The following is a 24883-nucleotide window of genomic DNA, read 5'->3' on the forward strand; positions in this document are numbered from 1 at the left end:
TAACATATAATGGCAATTCAAAATAATTAACAATAATATTAAGTGATTTATTTGGTCATTTCCAAAATATTTAGGTATTTAATTTAGGTGTCGAATCGTGGAAGGTTCTTCCGACTTGATATGGGTATTCGTGTTTTCATAGTTAACAATAGCTCCGCTTCACGGTAACATCTCGTTAGAATCACGAAGGTCTCTTACACATCTCGGTGGTTTGAACCGATGGTGACAGGAGATCTCAGCTCTATCCATCTCAAATTAGTTATTGTCCTCGCTGTAAAAGTAAATATCAGCGATTGAAGTTGCTTCGATACCGGACCTGCAATTCTCTCCGCGAGAGTGTTATTATTATTATTATTATTTATTTATAATTCATCGAACGCTAGGGTTTACATGAATGACTTAATACTACGTAAGTTGTCACAAATTACTTAAATTCAGACGATTTTTAAACACATTGATACTGACATTAAAGTCGAATTCGTCAAACACTTGATTAAAAACTAAACACATTGCTCTAACAGGTTCGTTCTGCGCGTATTCGGTTCTATAAAATGGTAATCTAAGGAACGGTCGGAGTCGAAGATTTCTTGGAGCAACGCTAACATTGATCTGACTCAAAATTTGAGGAGCGTCTATTTCACCTAACAGTAATTTTCCAACGAAAACAGCCTTGGTAATGTCACGTCTTTTCGACAGAGTGTTCATGCCAAGCAACGCACATCGACTCACGTAAGGTGGTAAATCGTTTGGGTTATTCCAAGGCAGAAACCTCAAAGCGTAGCGAATAAATTTCCTCTGAACCGCTTCAATTCTTTTAATCCATACATCATGATATGGACTCCATACTGCGGCTGCTGTTTCAAGTGTTGACCGCACAAGTGAGAAGTACAGTGCCCTCAGGCAGTACGGATCGTTGAATTCCTTGGAAATCCGGAAGATGAACCCAAGATTGCGACTGGCCTTCGCTATGATGTAAGAGTAGTGCTCCCTGAACGACAGTTGTGTATCGAGCAAAATACCAAGGTCCTTGAACGATGAAACTCTTTCGATTACTTCACCATCAATCTTGTACTGCCAATGTACTAGATGCTTTTTACGCGTGAAAGAAATTACGGCACATTTTTTCACACTAATCACCATGCGATTTTCAGAACACCAATCTGCAAACAAGTTCACCATCCATTGTAGCTGCTTGCAATCTTCAATGGTTCTCACCCGCAAGAATATTTTCAAGTCATCTGCATAGAATAGTCTGCATCCTTCAGGTATTAGTAAACAAACATCGTTGATGAATATGGAGAAAAGCAACGGTCCGAGGTTACTCCCTTGTGGCACACCAGAAAAGTTTCCAAAAGCATTCGATTCGTGGGACCCAAGTTTTACACACAATCGACGGTTCGTGAGATATGATGCTATCCATTCGACAAAGCTAGTTGGTGCACCTAGACGATCAATTTTTGCAACTAGAATTTTATGATTGACTCTGTCAAACGCTGCTTTCAGATCCGTGTAGATGGTATCAACTTGGACACCTTCGCTCATATTTACCAAGCAGTATGACGTAAACTGTAGTAAATTTGTAGAAATAGATCTTCCAGGAAAGAAACCGTGCTGATCGGTTGAGATGTAGGATTTGACTGCTTGCATCAGTTGCCTACAAACTAGCGTTTCCAGCAGTTTTGATCCAGCACTTAGCGATGTTATGCCACGATAATTAGAGATGTTTCTCTTTTCTCCCTTTTTGAATACTGGAAACATGATCGAGTTCTTCCAGCTGTCCGGAAATGTAGATTGGCTCAACGAACTGTTGCATATGAAACGCAATGGTTCACATAACGCACTAACACACCTCTTCAAAACAAGCGTAGGAATTCCATCAGGCCCTGAAGCAGCCGACGATTTAATTTCTTTGATCGCAGTTTCAACATCTGTAGTAGTGAATTGGCCCACACGGAAGTCCAGCACATCAGCAGGCACATTTCGCAGCGCTCTCCTCACTTGCTGATTGCTAATAGCTTTCTCATCAAACACACTCGAGAAATGTTTAGCAAATAGATTGCATATGCCGTCGACAGAATCTGCACACTCGTCGCCAAGAAACATACTCGATGGAAGACCACTCTCATTGCGTTTTTCGTTAACGAACATCCAGAAACGTTTTGGGTTGCTCTTGAGGTTAGATTGTGTACGTCGAACATACCAAGCATAAAGTGTACGGTTATAACTTTTGTATCTAGTGCTAGCTGTCGCAAACACTCTTTGTGCAAAGATGTTTCGATTTCTCGAGTATTTCCGGAGCGCGGCGGCTCTTTCGCGTTTTAGTTTCCTAAGAGTACTGTTAGACCAGGGAGGTTTCCGCCGCGGTCGGGGAGGCGGAACGTGAGCTCGGAACAGTTCGGTAGTAGTTGCTATCAGAAATTCCACAGATTCGTTGACATTTACCGCTTCATACAGTGGGGACCAGTCAATAGTCGCGAGAGCTTGGTTAAGTGAATCAAAGTCAGCCCGTTTGAAGTCGAATTCTCTGTCGTCATCTAAGTTTTCGAAATGAGCAGGAGCGGCACACGAGAGAGTAGCACTAAACGGAGGATGCTGCGGGTCGACTCGGGTTAAAGGCTCAACAGATTCTGATAATTCGCAACACGTTGTTACATCATCATCGACGAAAAGTAAGTCCAATGTTCTACCATTCACATTCCTAATAGCATTAAGTTGCTTGAAGTTCAGAATGGACAGTCCATCTAGAAGGGCTACGCTGGAAGTTGAAAACGTTGATTTAAGTGGATCTGGGAACACAAAGTTTGCAGCCCCCGAGTCAGACCATGTTAGACCGGGTTGATTGAAATCGCCAAACAACAAATGCATATCAGACATTCCCGAAGAGCTTACAACAGCGTCCACTGACTCGATCAGCTTTCTTACTACATCTACTTCAACTGCGAGATCCGGTGGGACATATGCTACACCAACTTGTACTTTTCTTCCGTTTCCATCTACACTTATCCACAACTGCTCGATATCTTCATCAACGCGAATCGTGCAGCGAGAAAAGATAAGCCGATTACGGACCGCAATCAAAACTCCGCCACCTCTCAATTTTCCAGAACGAATTGGGTCACGATCTTTGCGAAAAACGGTGTACTCTTGGCCGAAAAGCTGGGGTGACTGAATCTCATTATATTTGCTTATATATTTGCTTATCATTGTGAACTCAACCTTCGCGCTGTAAATCATGTGTTTATGTTTACATTCGTTGTGCGGCAGGTGTCTAAAACGCACCCAAGTGCAAGGTAAAATGTCTGTAATGTGATTCGGCTAGACATAGGGCTCTATTCTGTAAGTCACGTCGAGCAACTCGGCTCGACTCAGTCACTGTCGAGTGTCGAGTGCAAGAAGAACGGGCAGCATAGCGGTTCAATGCACGACCAAAACAAAGCTAGCTCAGGCGTCACTTGCTAACCGTTTAGTCACTAGCTTTTTGGCGGTGGACTCAGTCGAGTTACTCGACAAAATCGGGTCGCCTGTGACTTACATAATACCAAAAGTCGACTAGTCGAGCAAAGTGACACTCGACGTGACTTACAGAATAGGGCCCATACATTATCATTTGTCAACCGTTTGCGCTTGGCTGATTGGAAAGATTAGTTTACCCAACAAAGCAAAGACGAATGCTTAAAAGTGTTCAAGCAATTGGTAAAAAAATAATCGAATTGGAACCCTATTCAATTTTTTTTATTTTATATTAGAGAGGTTTTCAGCCTGCGGCTGGTTCGCCTCTCTATTCAATTTTAAATTAGATATATAGAGTGGGCCAAACAAAGGCTGGGAATTTTAGCATGACCAGAAGGAGTTAATAAACATTTAATTTGGCTTGATCCCAACCAGATAAAAATTTCACTCTAATAATGGAGAAAAATCGTCATCTCAAGAAATAAGATAATTATTGTCGTAATGTTTTTACTATAAACATGTGTTGTAATTTCCATAAAATATTGGGAAAACACAAAGTACTTACTAAAATCATTTACTAGACATTTAATGGTTAAATATTTCCTTTGCTGTCATTTTTTGAAGTTTTTGATTACTCGTATGATTGCAGTCATATTCATGAATAGCAAACTGCTTTCAGCTTGCGTTTTATTTAAATTGAACCAAGTTGAATAGCGTTTGACAATTGTAATTTCAAGGTTATGTTCAACAAAATTAGGCGGCGGTTTCGGCTCTGAATTATCGTGTTTTGCGATGCTGAACGTGCGACGATACTGAGTACGAATATTGGTAATTATTTGCTATGAAAAATGTACAATTCTGAGTTGACATTTTATAGTCTATCATTAGCTGCCAGAAACAAAATAATTACGGTTTTGTGAAATATTTCGAGCTGGAACTCTTGGGTTCTCTTACTTACTTACTTTACCAGCCGAGAGGCGGGGTGGCTCCTGCCGTATCAAGAATTCCTTCATTGTACTCGGTCCTGGGCTACTCGTTGCGCGTCTCGACACACGTAAGTCGGCTTCAACCTGGTCGAGTCAGCTAGCACGTCGGGCCCCTCTATTCCTGGTGTCAGTGAGGTTCTTGAAGAGAACGGATTTCACCACACGGTCGTCCGGCATCCTTGCGACGTGGCCGGCTCACCGTAGTCTCCCAACTTTCGCCAGGTGTACGATACGAATCTCCAAGCAGTGCCTGGAGCTCGTAATTCATACGTCTCCACCACTCTCCGCTTTCCGTTTGTACTACGCTAAAAATAGTCCGCAACACCTTTCGTTCAAATACGGCAAGTCTACGTATGTCTTCCGTAAGCAAAGTTACTGTCTCAAGTGCGTAGAGGACTACCGGTCTGATTGTACATTCTACATGCGTTTTGTACATCACCAGCTTTGTGCGGCGGCGTATGTTCTTTGATTGAAGCGTCTTGTGGAGAGAAAAATGAGCTCTGCTTCCAGCTTGAATGCGTCGTGAGATCTCCTTACTCGTATTATTGTCGACGGTGACCAGAGATCCAAAATATACGAACTCATCAGCCACTTCCCGTTAGTCACCGTGTCCCCAAAACGCGCACGTAGCATATCACTTGCTGCGGGGTAGCTTTGATCAGCCGCGTTAGTTTGTCCGGAAAACCGCGTATTCGTGCATTGTCTGCCGTAGCTGTTCGCGTTTAACTGTATCGTCCCGTATCCCGATTGATACTGCCCTACGAGTTCTCTTGCTATTGGGGATAGACGACGCAACAGAATCTGCGAGAGCACCTTGTAGGCGGCGTTGACCAACGTGTTGCCGCGGTAATTACAGCAATCTAGCCGGTCACAATTTTTGTAGGTGGGACATACTACACCTTCCACCCACTCCTCCAGTAGTTTCTCCTCCTCCCAAATCCTAGAAATTATTCAATGAATCCAATCTTGGGTTCTCTAGTAAGGACTCGAACAAAAGACAGTTTTAGTTTTTAACAGAAGTCGCTTCAACATTTCATTGCAAGTGACAAAGAAAATATTCTTAGTTGGCCTGACGTCTTCAGACAAAGCCTCATAACATGATTTCGCGCTTCAACTCGGTTCATGGCCGCTAGTTACCAGTTCCGCGGGTACTCAGTGCTCATCAGATCTTGCTACCACTTTTCGACTTGCTTGTACCATTTTTCGACTTGTTTTTACCGGATTTGATGCAGGATCAGTGCACTTTTACGGAGTATCAGACCGTGGAGTCCGTAGTAGGCATGCCCAGCTAGCATCAACTCGTATATCAATGTACAAAAGTTATAATAAATATCTCAATTCGAAATCGAAGTCGTAACTATAAAGCTGGATAAAGTGGAACCAAGTTGATTTTATATCGTATATAATAATAATAACTGACATACATACGACTTTCAGCACAAAAATGTATAGTAGTACGGAGGGACTCGCGCTTAATCGGAAATTATCGTATATAAATACTTATTACGACGTAGCGTAGCGGAGCGTTACGACTCTCAAAATTATTCGTAATCACGTATATCGCGTCCAAAATAAAACGGATATGCCAATTTTGCGCATCAAATTCGATTTATTAGCATGTATATCTGTACGTAATGCTATTTTTTATCTTTTTTATGCATGGGAAAATGCTAGCTGGGTGACTTTCGCTGATAATACGCATTGTATTCAATCTCACGGCTGGTACTGTTATCCTCGGTTACCAGTGAGCCAAGGTGGATGAATCCGTCGACAACTTCAAGCTCATGCCCGTAGACTACCACAGTACATACTCCCTAAACGGTTCCGCTCGTTTGGAAAATGTCGCAGTCACGACAGATCAACCTGCAGATTTCCGGCGTGCATAGCTTGAAGAAGTATGAGTATGATCACGCTAGAGTTGGTCATGCCGTCAAAAGTCGTGAAGGTAACGACAGCGAGCCCATCGCTGCCAAAACTGGTTTAGGGTGGATGGTGTTCGGAAATGGCTCCAACATGGAGAAAGCTGAACGGTACGTGAACTACCACAGCGTGAAATGTTGCGAGTGCAACAGAGATTCTGTCGAGGATCTTCATGAGATGATGAAATCGTACTTCTAGCTCGATAGCCTCGAAGTAGTTAAACCGGACCAGCTACTGATGTCTCAGTACGCGCACAAATGCTCCTAGAAACTCACACTCGTCGAACAAGAGTTGGCCGATACGAATCCGCCCTTCTCTGGAATTACGATAATCCCGATCGCCGTCGTCTTCTGGGTGTTTAAAAACTCAAGTGGCGTAAAGAAGGTTCAGCCAGCTGTAATAGCAAAGATCTTGGATGGCGGGATCGATTCACAGACAATTTTATTTGTTTTGAGCTTTGTGCGTGCGTCGAAACGCTCTCTCCGACTACCGTTGGATGCAACAAACTAATAACTTCCTGCATTCGAACTTTCTCCTCAATTCTCCTCTTCGAATTCGGTGAACCATCATACAAGTTTGCACATAACTTGGTTGATATTAGACTGTTTTTAAAGCGTGGCAAATACTCAATAAGACAATTATGTTAGTTAAATTTACATTCAAATAAACCAATAAACAAATAATGTTTGGCTTCCGGACAGTGAAGTCATAGCGCTGAAGCGGTGGAAATGCTTAGAAAACCGTAGGGTCATCTTTTTTCTGTGCTGGTGCAGAGTTTCGGGTTACAGTGAATGAAGACATCCGCCAGTTGTTCCACCAGATACCTACTGATGCGGGTCGAACACCAGCACTGCCTACGTTTTTTCTGTAAAGACGACGATCGTTTGGTGCCTGCATAATACGTGAAGAATAGTAGCTGTCGACGCAATAGTTAAGCGTCATGATGTAGACGACATGCTCATGAGCGTGGTGCTCGCCAAAGAAGCGATTCGGGTTGTACAGGACGCACACATCATCAGCCGGTTTTGAAATGTGGAATTGGATATCGAACTCCGGTAGTGTTTTGGCCCCGATCATTGAAAAAACAATGAAGGAACAAAACCATGACATTGGGATGTAGAGGAATACCTAGACGGACTGCCTTACCTACAGGGTTTCGGCCCAATAAAACGTGTAGTTCATCTTAAGGAACCGTTGGGCAAGGAAAAGAGAGCTAGGACTCATCGTACACATTTTGATGTCCCTGAAAGTTGATTTAAGAGTTCTGGCGAACGATGGTTGACTGGGACAATCCATTTGCGGACCCTAGTACTTCAAATGGATATCGTGACTGGCAGTCTTCCCACAGATTGCAACATTCGAGGTTCTGCGTTATTTCGGGACTAACGCGCGTAGATTCTGTAGTGCAGATGCATACGTTCGTCAATACAAGCGAGAATGGATTTCCAGCAATGGTGTGCGTTGGTGGTGGCTAAAACAAGAGTCGCGCCGCTTTAGTTTTTGTCCATTCGCCGTTGTAAATTGTCATCGGCGTGCGTCTTGCGGTTGCGATATCGAAATCGGTTTCGATAAACGTCAGCCAGCGAACGTTCTGGACAGATTCGAAGGATGTACTCTGCTGGATCCGTTCAGGTTACTGGCGGTATAGCCATGTTTAAGCCTTTGGCATTAGCGAAATCCTCGAGACGACACATGTAGTCGATTGGCGATCGATATCGACGAAACACAACGTTCCCGAGGAAGGGACGAAATAGGAGCCAGCATCTGACTTAGCAAATGACAGTCGTTGGTTCCGTAGACTGCAATTCTTTTGTCAGAGCAAAAAGTCTGGCCGGTGTATCTGTTTTCTGGGAAAACGGATGAAGAAAAACTTCGATCTACTGATTCACAGTTTACCAAGTAATCCGCCAATTCGCACACAAGGTTTCAATTGTGTGGTGGTTCAAAGTGGTTCAATTCAAGGTTAATAAAGACAGGTTATATAGTTTATTGACCTGAACGTAACAGAAACGTAACTGAGGCGGAGGAGGTGTTATAGATTGACGGTAACCAAATAGTTACAACAACCAAGAAACAACTTAGGGAAAGATGTACATTTGTTCGGTGTTAAATCAGACCGGACTAAGTCGCAAAATTTAATTAATTGAGTTAATGACAGCAAACGATCAAGAATTTACTAAGCTACATTTTACCTTAATCAGAATACATAAATTTCACAAACAGCCAGAGTTATGACATGAACTCGAACGATTGATAGCTATAAACTATAGAGGGAGAGCGGCAAACTTTGAACGCGTTTTTCTCGAAATCAGAGTTTTATCACTTGGTTCGGTCTGACTTAACACCGATCATTTGGGAATATTAAAAAAAATAATAGAGATAATAGAGAATAATTTATTTTTCAGTTTACTATTGTTGTTGCTTCTCGCTGGAGTTTGGTTAATTTTTCCCGTTCAGCAAGTCTTTGGGTTTATCTTCCGGCAACTTACTTTGGTCCACGTCTTCCATTTCGATGTCGATTTCCTCGATTTCTTCGATAACCGGTAGCACTTCTATTGATTTAGGCTGAGGGTAGGATCCGAAACGGAAAGGAGCACGCTCCATGTAGCGCGGATGCTGAACCAAGGTGTTCGGGATATCCAAACGGGGTTGCAGGAACTGCCAATATTCTGTGCAAACCTCTTCTACGTTGACCGATGGGTCCACTTCAGAACCATTATCCATTTCTCAAGTAGGTAGAAAAGATATACCGATCTCGAAATAAGCAGTTCTAAACTGCACGAATGAAACATGCGAAAGTATTTGACAGCGCAGGTTGTGAACGAATAGCAATGTATTCTTTGATTGCCTATAAAAGAATCCTCATTTAACATAGTATCGTTCCGATTCAAAAACTTTGTTCAAAGTAAAATGAAAAAAAATGTTTGTGGTAATAGTTTTTCCCTTACGATTTGGCGACAAAGAGCCCAAAATAATAGTCGGCCCAAATTAGAAGCAGGCCCAAGAAATTTTTTGCTAAAGGATTTGTTATATCATAATTTGCTGTTTCATTTTAGTTCGACATTCAACAACTTGGCAAGCGTTAGATTGCATATTGATGATTGAGAAATGATCGATTGCATTATATTGTTTAAGTCAATAATCGTTTAAATAGATTGTTTATTTATGAATCATATTTACTTAATATTTACTTAAAAATTTTCGTACATAATACATAACGTATAACAACGTTGAACGTAACTGCATTGCAGTAGTGCGTCGTAGATTTCGTAGCAAATTTCTCGACTTGCTTCCTCAAGAGAACAAACAAACAATTCCCCTGACAGTATGTGCCCATTACCATTCCATATCCGATACCGTCGCATCGTATGTACGAGCTTTCGATGTGTTTACACCCGATGAGATGATTAAACTTTTCCCATCCGTTTCATTTTATGCTCGTCTGCTGTCGGATGTTCCTGTACGGATGTTTCCTGGTCACATGAAACCGTCTGCGTGCCAAACTACAGAAATTCTAGAAGAATTGCCACCCAAAATTGGTCTATTTCATCTCAACCGCTTGCGCTGCTGGCAATATTCTTCCTGCTCTGGGGGATTGCGTTTTCGCTGCTGCCCAGGGAAATGACCGAGCCGAATACTCCATTTATGAGACTGTGTTTTCTGTTCGTCGGAGCAGAAATCAGCGGCATATTGGTTTCACTGACTGGCCTGCCTGACATGCTTGGTATGCTTTTCTGGGGTGTTCTGTACACCAATGTTGGCTGGGCCGATTTCAGTGGATTGCAGAAGTTGGAGGTTTTTCTACGGTGAGTATTTGCTATATTGCCTAATACGATCTACTGGGAATGCCGGCTTCCTTATACAACAATTGCAGGATTAGAACACGAAATGTTTTGATTGTAATTAATGTTCTAGTAGTCCATACAATAAGAGCGATGAAAGCGCCTGAAAATATATACATATATATATATATATATAATTGGACATTTTGTTAAAAACATATTTCCAGGGAGATGGCTCTCGTCAACATAATGCTGCTGGCCGGACTCGGTTTGGATTACGATTCGCTAAAAAAACTTTTTCGTTTCATCATGCAGTTAACCCTCATTCCAACGATAGTTGAGGTGGCTGCAATTGCCATACTGTCCAGGTTCCTGCTGGATTTGCCTTGGATGTGGGGTGTTTTGCTGGGGTAAGTAAGCTATTTCAAATACCTTTTGTTTCTTCAACCGTGATGCCAGACAAAGATGAAAAACCTGCATCGTAAATATGGTTTTCGATGCATTTTCTTTTGAAGCTTTGACCGCAGACCACCGAGACGAACTTACTGCCATGTGCGGCGATAAGTACGGAGAAAAATCCTTTAATTTGGTTTTAAATGCATTTTTTTCGAACTTCGTGAAGCGAATAATGCTAGGAGCGCTAGCGGAGAGCTTAATGGAAATAGCAATCCGGTAGAAAGCCACATTAAAAGAGGTTTCCACAGCAGAAAAATTGAAAATGGCGAAATTCTTTTCCATTTTCCACAATAGGGTCATTCAAAAGATCGACGAAAGAAAACCTCCACCCTTTGGCTAGGCGTAAGTGGGTAGGTCGGAAGGGAGAATTTCTGCTGATTTTACCTCTGGCGTTCTTGATTTTTTGAAAGCTTCATTATAGAGCTCAACGCAGGCATATAGAAAAGTGCAGAACGCAGGAGAAAGTTTTTTTTTCGACTCTGATTTGCCCTAAGTGCAGCACAGATTGCATTTGCGGTGGTGTTGTGTGCTGTAGGAATAATAACGCTGGAAATCAATTTGGGTTTCATCCCTAACCGCCAGCACGGTGGGGAAAGGAAAACTTTTCTTTTCAACTGCGTTATTGAATGCTAACTTACTGTTGGATGTAGAAGTTAGAGAAAAGTTGAAGCGTCGTTCGGTCGATTACCGTCAACAGCAGAATTTGTAGTTTCGTTTTTGCATTGCATTGCACTCAACAATGGCGTATGTGTAATTTGTTTTGAATATTTTTCTAATGCACTGAATGTTACAATCAGTCTAGCCATTGGATAAAGATAGAGATAGTTGACAATATGCAATTATGGTACCACATTAGTTCATGTGACAAAATGTAGCTCAGTGTTCTACTCTTTGCTGATTCGTAATTTACTTGTAGCCATTGTTGTTACTCGTTTCTAGTTATAACTGAAGAACAAGGCTTCATATATGTATACTATCTATATTATCTGATAGTAGTTGAGTTTACACTTGTACTAAAACAGACCCTAAATATTAATGCTCAGTAATAGTTAGAATGCACTTAACATCAACGCTTGGTTCTAATGTTTTTCTACTCTAAATAAGACGGAGACGTAGATGAAGACATTCAGCACTTGAATCCTTCTGCTAGTTTTAATTCTTTGAGAATTGAATTGTTTAACTCTAGATCTCAAAACAGCAAAACTCGATTTTATTTGCTGCAATAATTTCAGTGTTTGTGTTTGAATCTAAATTCTAGTCAATTTTTTCACCCTCAGTCGCATTGGCTATTTACATTACAATTTTTGCAAAGTTTCTAAAGTCTATATTCCAGGATACTTAAACTAAACTGAGAAAAAACAGAATAATTACAATCGATACATCTTCGATTTCAACCAAAATTGGTATAATAACACATTCCGAACCCCACATCTAGATTTTATACGGATTGCTAAATGCCCTTTGAAGAAACGCTTCTATAATTTTAACAGATTTTCAAAAAAAAAAAAATGAATGGCATGGAATGTTCCATATTTGTCACCTTTCAGTGTACTCCGTAACTTGCCATACTGAAGAAGCTTATAAGTGATAAACAAAATGCGTAAATCTGAAATTCGAAAAGATCGCATGAATTTGTACTAAATTTAAATGGAATTTTCTTCTTACTTTTCTCGTTGAATTTGCACTGCGTTTCCGGTTATGGGTTTCATACAGTTGAAATGCGAAAAAATCCGGATTTTTTTTTTTCAAAGTATCACCGAATTAAGTTAAGGGTGTATAGAATAGGCATTTGTTTTTAAGATAAGTTCATTGGTTCACCTTAACTATATCGTCTTCGGAACAAGTGCGTTGTGAATCACTGCTGCACACTCGTAATGAAAATCCCGGGTTGTTCACTCGAGGGTATGCTGAACTGTTGAATATTCTCAAATCCACGATATGTCTTGTCCAGAAATTTAAAAGTGTTGACTCTTTTCAAACGGAACCCGAAGCTGTCGTCAAGAGACGCCATGACAATTGCAGGAGTTTCGCAATTCTTCATATGTCCAAGCAAAGCAAAGAAGAGAGCTGGTCTGAAAAATTTCAAAGTACAACTGATACCGGACCGTCAATGAGGCCGCAACCGCGGTGCTAGGAGAGGCAATCTCGAGCGCACGAAATGATTGGTTTGACGCGGAATGCCATCAAGTGATGGAGAGAAAAAAAGTTTATCTAAGCCAGTGGTGGCCATAGTATAAGCATAATGCGGGTTAAATCGCGGCCTGCGGCATCGATCTAAGCATTCAACATTGCCACGACGGAAAATTTGGCCAAGTATCGACGACCGCGGAATGAGTTGACCATTGAATTCAGAGATGGAAAAAATCGTCAGAAGATGGAAAGAGAACGTTAAGAGCTAGAACAATTATTTTGAGCCAATGAGACGCGTAAGCTCCATGAGAAAGTGAACCAATCTCATAAGCGACACGCACCGAAACCCGATATGTCTAGGGACGAGGAGGGAAACCTATAGCGAATTCATAAATTAACCTGGGTTCGTGCTAACTCGAACCCGAAATTTATGAACGATACGGGCAGTTTGACAGATCGACCCGTAAACCGTAATGCTAGACAGTTTTAACCTGCGCTTCAAACTGAATGCTGTCAGTTTAACCGAGATGCAATCGGTTAATTTATGAACGCTTTGACAGCACTTCGATTAAAGCTGAGTGCTAATCGACCTGAGCCAGGTTAATTTATGAATTCGCTACTACAGTACCGCCCCGCTAATCCGACAAATTTATAGCCGGATTAGCGAATTTTGACTCGATAATCCGACAGTCAAACTGACGTCAGTGTGAGTTTGAAATGTGGTTTTGTTTACATCCATACGTAAACAACTCCGGAAATTTTTGAAAATATCTGTCGAAAGTACGCAATAACTATGTTTTATACTCGGTAATGCTCAATTTCGTCAACAAAATACTTTGAAATTCTTAGCTAGTGTCGAAATAAGCACATCAGTCTATTGAGAGTAGCAATGAAAATATTATAGCCATGGCAAAAGTGAACGTATTGTCGATTGAGAGTAGCAATGAAAATAGCATAGCCTTGGCAAAAGTGAACGTAGTTAGAAGCAGCACCTTGTGCCATTTCCATTTAGTTAGAAAGAGTGCCATTCTGACTTTAACGGAGACGCCAAACGAAGGTAGTGTTCGATAGAAAGAAGTCAAATACAATATGTTTTAATTCGGAATTTTCCAGAGTAGCGAGATCCGGACTATTGAGTCGTCGGATTATTGGGTGTCGGATTAGCGGGGGGATACTGTAGTCTCAAACAAGCACGAGGTGGTCGACAGGTGACTGCAGTTTTTCAATGAGCATCTCAAAGGTGATATAACAGAAGGAGGCGCAACAGAAGTTACCCTAGGAGTGCCTATAGGCACGATAACAGCGTGCCGGTTCCCGATCTTGAAGAGATCCGGCAAGAAATCGGTTACCTGAAGAATAATAGAATCGCCGGGAAGAACCAACTCCTGGCAGAGCTCTACAAAACTGGCCAAGAACCACTAGCAAAGACACTTCACTGGATAATTTCAAGGATTTGGAAGGAAGAGAAACTACCGAAGGAGTAAATGGAAGGTGAGGTTTGTTCCACCTACAGAACGGGCGATCGGTTAGATTTATGAGGGCCCGTGCTAATGCGGAATAAATTTTTACATTTCGACAAATCCTTCAGAAATGTCGGGAGTACAACGTGCCCAAACATCACATTTTCGTAGATTTCGTGGCAGCAAAAAATACAGTCGAGCGCGAACAACTATGGCAATAATACACGAGACAAACTGACACAGCTAATCAAAGTTACCCTGGAGTGAGTGATGAGTTATGTGCGTGTTTCGGGGGCACTCTCGAGTCCTTTCGAATCGCGCAGCCGGTTGCTGCAAGGGGATGGACTGTCCTGTGTGTTATTCAACATCGTTATTAAGGGGGGATCTGGCGAGCGGGTATTGAATCGAGAGGAACGATCTTCAGCAAGAATAGCCAATTCTTAGCCTTCGCAGACTCCGATACAATTAACGTATGCATTAAAAAAATGGACTTTTTTCGGATGGTGACAAAAAAATAACTAAGACAGCTAATTGAGTGTGATAAATTTATATTAGCTAACTTGAAAAAAAAATCTACAGCTCTATCAGTCGAACTCTAAGCGTGATGACGAAAACAGCGAAGTTACTCCGTTCAGCAGTGTGCGCGTTCAAAGAACGGTATCCCGCCATGTCTAAAACAGACATCGCGCGGCACTTTGTGGACGCCGGATACGCCCGTTCCGGCATCTATAACATCTATAACAACTATTGGACAACAATCAGAGCATCGAAAGAAAGCCCGGTTCCGGACGGCCCTGAGCGACAAGAAACTTCACAGGATGCTGAAGAGGAAGACCGAGGGGAAAGTGGCTACATGCGCTTGGCCGGGAGGTCGGTGCAAAGGGCCAAATAGTGAAAAAGTACCTGGCAAACATGGACATACACGTCAGAAAGCATCAGTCCCGTCGTACATCAAGAAAAACCATAAGGGCGAAGATGCGGTGTTCTAGCCGAATCTGGTGTCGGCCCACTACTCGAAGCGATCGTTGGAGGAGATGGAGTGGCTGAATATCAAAATCGGCGAACCCGCCCAACGTCCCCCAGCTGCGTCCCTTCGAGAATTTCTGGGCAAACCTGAAGCGTAAAATCTACTCCAACAATTTTGTCGTGAAAACTGAGAAGGAATTGGTAAATAAAACGAAGAAATAACTCAAAAACATGCCTACACGCACGTTTTTTCCGCCATGGCGAATGTTCCGGTCAACTGCCGAAAGGCCGCTCGCAAGGGCGTAGAATTTTTTTGCAAGTCAGCTAATATAATTAAGGGGAAGTCGTCTATGCTCGGACACTTTAGGTTTTTAAGTTAATACACAAAAAATACCGGATTTATTACTTCTATATACACTTTAATGAAGAGAGAAACAATATTACAAACAAAAAATACAAAGCAACAAAATTTGCGCTGCAAGGTTGATTTTGAAAGTAGATAGTATTTTGAGTACAAATTAGCTCAAATCGGAAGCTGTTCTCTATGCTCGGACATGATAAACTGATCTATTAAAACCATCATCAGTAGAAGAAAAAGATCCTAAAACAATTTAAAACTTCAGCACAGACCTTGTGATTCCAGTCCTGGCAGATTTGCTGTATAAATGCTTTTTTTTTGAGTGGTTTTAACCCAAAGGGTCATTCGCCATGTACAAATGTTGAATAAAGTTCTATTTACATATTTTTTTGCGGAGAGTACTTGGTAATGCGAAATGCATGCAAAAATTTACGCGGCAACTCCATTTACAAGGCATATCGATAGGTTGACATTTTTGCTGATATTTTAATGCAATTTTTTCTGATATTTTCTACGTTTTGCATCACTAAAATAATAGTATTACTGTCTGGTGAATGACAGAGGGAGTATCATGATATACCGAGAGTTCCACTCATCTTTTACAGACAAGTCGAATTCAAACGAGTTCTAATTGAATCGAAATTTGATCCGGCAATAATAACATAAAAAACAGACACTGATAAAGCATGCAATATGCAACTGAAACACGAATATTTCTGGATAATAGAAACTAAGTTTCTTTCTTTAAGGATAGCAATACAAGTTGTGGTGATATTCCGGAGCAATACTAGTTGTGGCCGTATGCATTACAAAAATAAACAAAATATGGACGGCGATGAAAAGAACTACAAAAGGTTTCTTTAAATGCTACTTCTACTAAGCCTTCTACAACAAATGCTTCGATTGGTGTCAGTCCCGGTGTAGTGGTTAGCATTCACGCCTCTCACGCCGAGAACCCACCCGGGTTCAAATCCCAACCCCGCAGAAGTCACGAATAACCCAAACTGTTAAAATGACTATAATCTAACAAAAAAAAATGCTTCGACGCCCTGCCGGTCCTCCAGGCGGTAACTTCCAGCAAGCCACTTCATACTGCATATATCCCCGTTCACCACAAGCCCCGAAGGAAAGAACAGCAGCTTGGATATTCTCGTTCGGACATTCGGACATTCGCTTCTCGCTAATCGTCAGTTACAGAGGGACCTTCTTTGGAAACTTTGTGTGGAAGATATATTTGAAGCCATCGCTTACCTTCTTGGTGGGGCGTAATGTACCCAGTGCTTTGCCAGTCGTTGTCGTCTAACATCAAGTAGGTGTCATCATCCTTCGCTGGACAGATGTTTTTCACCAGCACCTTCAGCCGTCAACCAGCCTTGACTGACGCATCCACATAAGAATGTCCATTTTGGCGAGGTACTTCTTCACTGTTTAGTTCCGACCTCCGCGGAAGGCTGAGGGCACCTTGCTCTCGGTGTCCCTTTTCAGCTTCTACTGCACTTAACCAGTCTCTAGAAGGAAGAGGATATTGCAAGTGCCGGGTCGGCTATATCCGGTGGACACTAAGTGTCTCACGATGTCCAACTTCTTCATTCCGGACTGCATCTGGCAGTACGAACAAAGCTAAACTGATAAAAAACTGCTAAACTGCTAAAAATCAATTGATAACGCTGTCAAATTGTTCATGTACACAATCAATTCCTACGATTGGCGGTACATAGGTGGGTTCACCACCAGTTGGCTGGGCAAGCGCATGAAAAATTGCTAAAATCAGTTAATTTTTTATGCATATATATGTCCAAAAATTATGAATTGTCGACATATATAGTCGACATATATATGCGTCATATATAGTACAGTAGCTTTGCTTACGGAAAACATATGTGCACTTGCCGTATTTGAACGAAAAGTATTGTGGACTATTTTTGGCGGAGTATAAATGGAAAGGGGAGCGTGGCGGAGGCGTATGACTCACGAGCTACAGGCACTGCTTGAAGATTCCCATCGTACACCTGGAAAAAGTTGAGAACTGCTATGAGCCTGCCACGTCGTAAGGATGTCGGACGACTGTGCAATAAAATTCGTTTTTTTCAAGAATCCCACCGGCTCCAGGAATAGAGTGGCACAACGTGCTAGATGGCTCGACCAGGCTGTGGCCGACTTGCGTATGTTGAGACGCTCAACGAATTCGCGACGAGCCCAGGACCGAGTACAGTGGAGAAGAATTCTAGGTACGGCAAGAGCCACTCCGGAATTCTGCTGGTAGAATCAATTTATGTTTCCGAATTTTTTCGAGTTCAATCTTCGTACATGAGGAATGATTGATAAACAATTGGTGTGGGTAGTTCTTTTTCATAAAACCGATTAAAATTGAAATAACTTGGCAATTGTTGTGTGTTAATGTGTAAACACGTGTGTTCTTGAACATTTTATAGATAAAATTTTGTGTTTTCTCAGATTATTTCTCGATTATTTGGCAAAATCAAGCCAACAGAATAATAATTCGTCTTAGGACTAGCGCGATGTAGGGTAAAGAACTAGTTTTAAGCAGTCTAAGCGGGTCACTGATTGTTTTACCTTATTACAAGCGATGGGTTGACTAAGTGGGGAATATCAGCATACCAATCTTCTTGCTATCTTTAGTTCTTCAAGCTGTTACCATTGGAAGACACTATTGTTGAGCTAAACTTTTGATTTTTCGCTTTAAAAGTTGGAGCGGTGGAACTAATTTTGAACACACCGAACCCATTTTCACCCGCAGGGTGCTGTTTTCAGCAATCCTGAAATCTGAATTTTTTTACGTCCCGTTAAAAAATCCCTCGAACTTTTCCCCCTATTCAGTAAGTTCGCGTTCCTATCCGCGACCTACTAATCGGCATCTGATGCGTAATCGGCATAGCGTATCGGCATATGCGTAAAATGCCGTCTGTCTAAATTGTTTATCGGGGCATACACTCACCGCACCGTTCGGCAAACGGTATTCGTCGTCTCTTTTATTCTCTGGTGTTCTTATGGGAAACTGCGAGTTTGACGTCTCACTCGCTGTTCATAAGGATGGTGGGAGAACAAAAGAGGCAAACATAGAAGTGCACACGATCTAACTTTAGAACAGTGTTGTCAAAGCAAATAACATTGAAACACATCGTTGCTTCATTAAATCACTGAGAAAATCTTCGAAAATTATTGAAAAAGCTGTCTTTTGTGTTGTTTTTAATAAAGAAAAATTAATTATGAACATACATTTCTCTTAAAAGTATTGAACCACGTTTTCACCATAGGAGGTTTCAGTTAATTTCAAACTTAAAATTCTTATTTCCAGAACCGAAACAGTATCTTGGCAACCGATAGTTCATCAGTTGTGCTGCAGCTGCTGCTACTGGTGAACAGGTTCCATCAATTCAGAATTTGATTTCAGTTTTGTTAGAAAATAATAAAACTTTCGGCTAGTGACAAAGCCTTAGATAATAGAAAAAAAGAGACTGAATAATATGGTATGTGACAATTGAGTGCTTGACTTTCAGAGTGGTTGTAATCAGTGCTGAAAATTTGATGAATTCGTCAGTAGCAAGGTGGCGATTGCTGAAGAGCAGCTGAAAAATGTACGTTTTTGGACAACAATTTTTAATTCATCATATTTCTTGTCGGAAACCCAATAAATTGTGTTTGTGTGAACCAAATGTATGGTTAAGTGATTTGTGAAGATGATCCTATCAAAAGATTTTGAAAATATGAATAAAAAAGTGCATTTTCGGATCATTTATGTTCAACTGATTAAAATAGGTAACACTGCTTAACTCGTTCCTTACCCTATTATTGTTTGATTGATGGATATTTTTATTGTATGTTTAGCTAGCGTCGATATGTGGCATTGCAAATAACTGTTTTTTTTCCTGTATGGACTCATCACTGCGACCAGTATCGTTGATCTATTGTGATATCGCCCGGGTGTTTGCTGTATAACATGCACTGCATTTTTTGCTATAATCGCTATTGAATGAGCGATATGCTTATTAAATTTTTATGCGTGCTTGCGTGTATGTAGTGGGGTTTACCAGTAGAATCAATATATATATAGAATGCCAGTGTCGCTGTTTTACTACAGGACTCTTTGTGGTAAACATGATGCTAACAATCTGTATCAAGTCTGTGAATCGGGAACTTCATTGTCAAAGTTGCTCATTGTTATTTATCTGTTCTTTATCTGTGCGCTGGTTGGTGTTGTCATCAGTGCGCTCATCGCTGTGTTTTCAAACCAGTGAAATGTTTTTAAACGTTCTTTTTCTTTTCGTCCGGATGAATTGAATCCCACAACTGCGCCCTTTTGCATCGATTTTTTCAGAAATTTGCAACAAGCGAAGTTTCCAAACACATTACTTAGCAGCCATATTTGAAATTTTAAACTGGTTGTCAAAGTTTGACAATGAGATTCCCCTTTTGATGAATCTCAGGCACACACACATATGCATATATAATATAAATACATTATCTGAACATGTGTGATGTTTACCACGCGCGCACTGCAGCGGACACTGGCATTCTATATATATTGATTATACTGGTTTACCCTTCCTTCAATGCTAGATCTACTTTATCTACCTTTCTACTCAATGCCAGTACTGTCTCCAATTACAGCCATCCCTGGCGAGGGGCCGACCAGTACAATTAACTATAAAAAGTGACTTTTTGGACTATCAAGAGTGCTTTTATGGTCGACATTTAGAATTCAGCATGAAGGAAGGGTAATGAAGGAAGGGCATGAAGGAAGGGCTCACAATAAACCCATGCTAAAGTCACTTGACATCGAATGGCCTTGATCCTACTAAGTTTCGAACTCACGACCACTCGCTTGTCAAAGCAGACTCGGTAACCTTGCGGCTACAGAGCCCCCCTAAATAACTCATGCTCATTACATGGACAGTTTTTATGTTGCATTACCTTACGTTACAGCAGTCCAGTTACCTGTTCCATTAAACCATCACTTCCTGCCAGTGATCTGTACTTCTGCGTACTGTCCTGTACTCTAACAGCCGACTGTGAAGTCAGTCGATAAAGAAGGGTCAAGTCTTCCAAAGATGTTTAAACCCAAGGCTTTTTTCCTGCCAGTGAGTGTGGGTTTAATAAAAGTTTCAAGCGCACTTGACGAAATAATACCGTGTACCCCCGTTGGTATGGCCTTCTTTAATCTGAACATTTTTAATCTGTACCCCGGTGGTATGAATGCGTTCACATTAAAAACCGATCAAGCGTCACACACAATTGACGTTAAAGTTGACCGGTCAAATAAAAAAAAGCAAAAAATCTTAATGCGTTTCCTCTTGCTCAGGAGCTTTGGCAATATAGCTCATACGCAACTTACCTCTCTCCAGTAATCAAAATAGACCATTTTAGTCGAAACTGCCGAGCCAATTTCGTCTTCTACAAACCGAACGTTCAGAATTCGTACATGTTTGAAATGTTTTCAAAACGTTTGTTTTCGTCAAATCAAAACAACAAGTTCATAGGGTGCGCGTCTTGCGCGTATATGAAAATGCATAGAGTTACCAAATATTCAGATTAAAAATGAACTCGCCCAATCTGAACGAGCTGTTTTTCATATTAGCGGGGGTTGCGAGTACCATTGGCAATGTCTCATGCCCGCTTGTCCGCTTGCAAACTTTTACACTTCAAAAACAATTCACTTTGCAACGTCCAACGGCGATTCCGGCAAACGAGCAAATTTCTTATCACTGAAGTGCGCTAGCGAAATTCAACATATTTTTAGGTGGATTCCATTGAGTTTCCCCCATCCGTTCGCGAGTGGCATCTCATTGGAATTTTTGTTCATTTTCATTTAACCAGCATCTCTTCCCAATTTTCACTTAAGCGTATTTTTTTTTTGGTTTCTGCTTCGGGCGCTCGGTTTCCGGATTCTTTCCCTTCCAGACTGGTGGTAACAGCGGTTTCACCCAACGTCGTCGTCACGGTGCTGTTGCGCTTGCAGGAGGAACAGCTCGGCCTGAATAAAGGAATTCACACATTAATCATCGCTATGACAAGCTGTAATGATGTTTTAGCTATTTTCCTATTTGGCGTCCTTCTGGGGGTGACATTTTCTACTGGTAAGTACATATATACTTTAATAAGCAGCTATGGTTGGGATGCAACGTCGCTAGGAATGCCACAGAATTTTGCATGTTTGGTAGAAAATGATCTCATTCTAAAGTATTTCGTTTCAAAACTATAATAATATTTCACTCTTACTATCGCCGACTGGGGTTTCGTGTCGTGACTAAAGATAGAGGGGTCTGGTCTTTCCAGTACGTGTTGGTTTCCCAGCTGACTGGTGGCACCTGCTGCTTTGCCGTTTCTTTGCGGGTAGTATTCGTACCGACGCTGCACCTAAACTTTGGAAGGGATTTCGTGTACATGCTTGTACTACACTATTTATCTTTTCCCCACAGGTGACCTCACGAGCCAGATTCTCCAAGGACCAATCGGTATCGTAATTGGTCTAGTCTTCGGCGGTGTATGCGGGATCGGGTTGCTCTACATGCCCTCTTACCAAGCGGTAAGTCCTTGTCGTCAACGAGTATGAAACACAGAATAACAGACGTGCCATTCAGCAACAGATTTAACACCAAATATTCATACGAGCTCAATTGTCCGTGATGGTTTCACCCAAAAAAGTCCGTATTTCACTTTCTTTTAAATCGAGTATTTTCAAATATACTGTACTAGTGAATTGTCACAAGTATGAGTATTTGGTATCAAATTATGCACTAATGATGCGTTCTATGGGTGATGCGAGGCTTTCACTCGCTTGAAGAAAGTGTCGTAAATCATGCTGGTTCTTATTGAAATTTTAATTATTCACATACAGAAATACACCAACGGGTTGCGCTTCACGATGACGATCAGTGCCGGGACTCTGTCGGTGGTCGGAAGTAAACTTATTGGATATCCTTCGGCAGGTGCTTTGGGCTGCATAATGACGGCTTTTGTCGCTGGTACAGGTTGGAAGAAGCGTCCCGACCAAGATACGAGTGAGGTTGGCATGTACCTGGATTTGCTGTGGAAGTTTCTGAAGCCGGTGTCATTCTCGTTAATTGGAAAGGAAGTGAACTTTTCGGTCCTGGAAGGAAATACGGTGTTATATGGTGCAGTCACGCTGCTGGTGGCTGTTTTGGTATGTGAAGTCTTAATCATCATTTTCTTTATATTACATCTATTCGGTTTGGCTCCGAGATAGCTTGTGGTGTGAAATTTTAAAACCCCTCATGTCGTAATTTGTAACATGCATGTTTGGATCTAAGCTAAATTCATGAGGGCTTTTCATTGCAGTTTCGTCTGGTGTTCTCGTATCTTTCGACACTCGGTAGTGACTTAAACTGGAAGGAAAAGGCTTATGTTACGCTCTCGGGCTTCCCGAAGGCTACCGTACAGGCAGCCCTTGGCCCGGCCGCTTTGGATTTGGCACGCAGCTTGAACGCCACTGATCAGCTTGCCAGGGCGCAAACGGTGCTTATAGTGACGGTATTGGCTATCATCTTTACCGCCCCCCTAGGGGCACTACTCATGATAAAACTTGCTCCCAAATGGTTGAAAAAAGGACCACCAGAGATGTAACTGACAAGTGTACTTAAGAGCGTTACAGACGGGTACTTAATTTTAAGTAAATAAAATAACTTATATTTTTGTGTCATTCACAAATGTTTCCTGAAGTAACCGTTGACAAAGAGACCAGCGATGCCGGCATTTGATTAGCTTAAGGTTGTTGTCTGTGCCATACAACTTCTAAGCAGCACTTTTTTTACATTACAAATCCGGCTGAACACTGACCAAAAGATGATAAATTATGACCAACCATCATAGCATCGTTGCAGGTTGCAAAATGTAGTGTGAATTCCATTGGCATAAACTGGCAGATAACAACAACAACGCATAACTTTCTCATCCAGGCGGTGTCAGACTATGCTTCGATCCTGAAAGTTTTAAGCCGAACGAAATTTGCGGCACGGTATCCAAGCTGTGCTCGTCTTGTTTACCGTACGCGGCCGCTAGTTGGTCTTGAACACAGCTCATTGTCGGTGTCACTTGATTACGTTAAATAAAATGCTTCCTTTTTGGATTGTATATACCTTACGATTAATATTTTCAAATATAATTTTAACGTAAATCAAGTAAAGATGAGGTTGGCTAGGAAAACGAATAAGCTCAGAAGAATATTGTATTCTTTTCACAATGTTCAGAGTTGCTACAAGCAATGTAGAAGAAGACATATTGTTAGCAGCTAATGTGAATCTCACAAGGATTAGGCACGCAAAGTTTCTGGTCATCTGGTTACTACATATAAGACAATCATGAAAAGTAGCTAAACTTCTTTAAAAAGAAGTGTACTTATAATGGTGTGATTAATATATTGCGGCAAACAATTCTTATTTATTAAAGCTATGCGCACGAAACCTGTAAGCGCTTAGCCACTAGAAGGAAAGCTCGAACAGTTAACCATTTCCCGGCGGCTGGATCACTAAGCGAAATTCGGATATTTTTCGTTGATAAAAGGATAACCGGGTATAAAAGATTAATTCATGAATAATAGCTATAGCACCACTTGAAAAATGCAGTCTTTAAGTTTTCTCTCTTTCAACGAGTATAAGAGAAGGTAACAAGCTTAAATCAAATAAAAGCTGTATTCGAAGAAAGTGACTCTCACAGAATTGTTTACCAGTGCAGGCTGTTATTAAATACTTTTGAAAGAAATGAAGAACAGGTTATTAGTTATTTACATTAATTGAGAGTAATCTATATGTTTTAGAAGAATTGTCTACATGCAGAAATATCTCATAATAAATTAAATCTACTTAGTTTCTGCGCAAACAAGTGCGATGGTTGACCGAAGTCAAAGAACTCTTTAATATTTGAGAAAATTCCAATGATATAGTTCGTTATTGGCTCATCAGGTTCTGTGCCTGCAGTGATAGTGTAATGCAAGGTTGTTTAACTCACCTTGGTGTAATGTAGTGTCATGAGTGATAAGCTAATGCTCGTTTTATGACGGTTGGAAATTTAAGATGTATAACAGCTTTCAAGAGTCCAAGCTGTCATCGCCGTCGGTCGATAGTTGTAATCGCTGCTAGTTGTAAGAATAGTTTTAGCACAGGCAAACGGACAAGACACTCGCATCAATTCCATTGTCCATGAAAAAACCACTAATTTTTCAAAAAAGCATGTTCCGCAACATGGTCACACCGCAGCGCTCGAGTGTTGCTTCGAGTTTTCAATATAACTACTCTGAGCAACCGAACGTTCGGTAAAAATTTTGGTAGTGCATATCGACGTTTATGGATTTTTAGTAATGCTTGGTAACACAACTTTTTTTACCGAACTTTCAGTTGTTCA

General features: G+C 41.2%; 1 protein-coding gene across 2 annotated transcripts in view; it reads left to right on the forward strand.

The window, feature by feature from the left end:
- LOC128745495 (sodium/hydrogen exchanger 9B2) overlaps window positions 1-24374 on the forward strand; it is a 48634-nt gene extending 24260 nt beyond the window's left edge. For both annotated transcript variants that reach the window (XM_053842571.1, XM_053842578.1), the window contains exons 3-8: window positions 9866-10162; window positions 10366-10548; window positions 21428-21603; window positions 21946-22052; window positions 22365-22670; window positions 22826-24374. In XM_053842571.1, coding sequence (XP_053698546.1) covers window positions 9866-10162; window positions 10366-10548; window positions 21428-21603; window positions 21946-22052; window positions 22365-22670; window positions 22826-23110 — 1354 coding nt within the window. In that variant the 3' untranslated portion in view covers window positions 23111-24374. The remainder of the gene's footprint in view (window positions 1-9865; window positions 10163-10365; window positions 10549-21427; window positions 21604-21945; window positions 22053-22364; window positions 22671-22825) is intronic.
- The last annotated feature ends 509 nt before the right edge of the window (window positions 24375-24883 follow it).

The sequence above is a fragment of the Sabethes cyaneus genome, chromosome 1, assembly GCF_943734655.1.
Source record: "Sabethes cyaneus chromosome 1, idSabCyanKW18_F2, whole genome shotgun sequence".
In the NCBI taxonomy this organism is placed as follows: Eukaryota; Metazoa; Arthropoda; class Insecta; order Diptera; family Culicidae; genus Sabethes; species Sabethes cyaneus.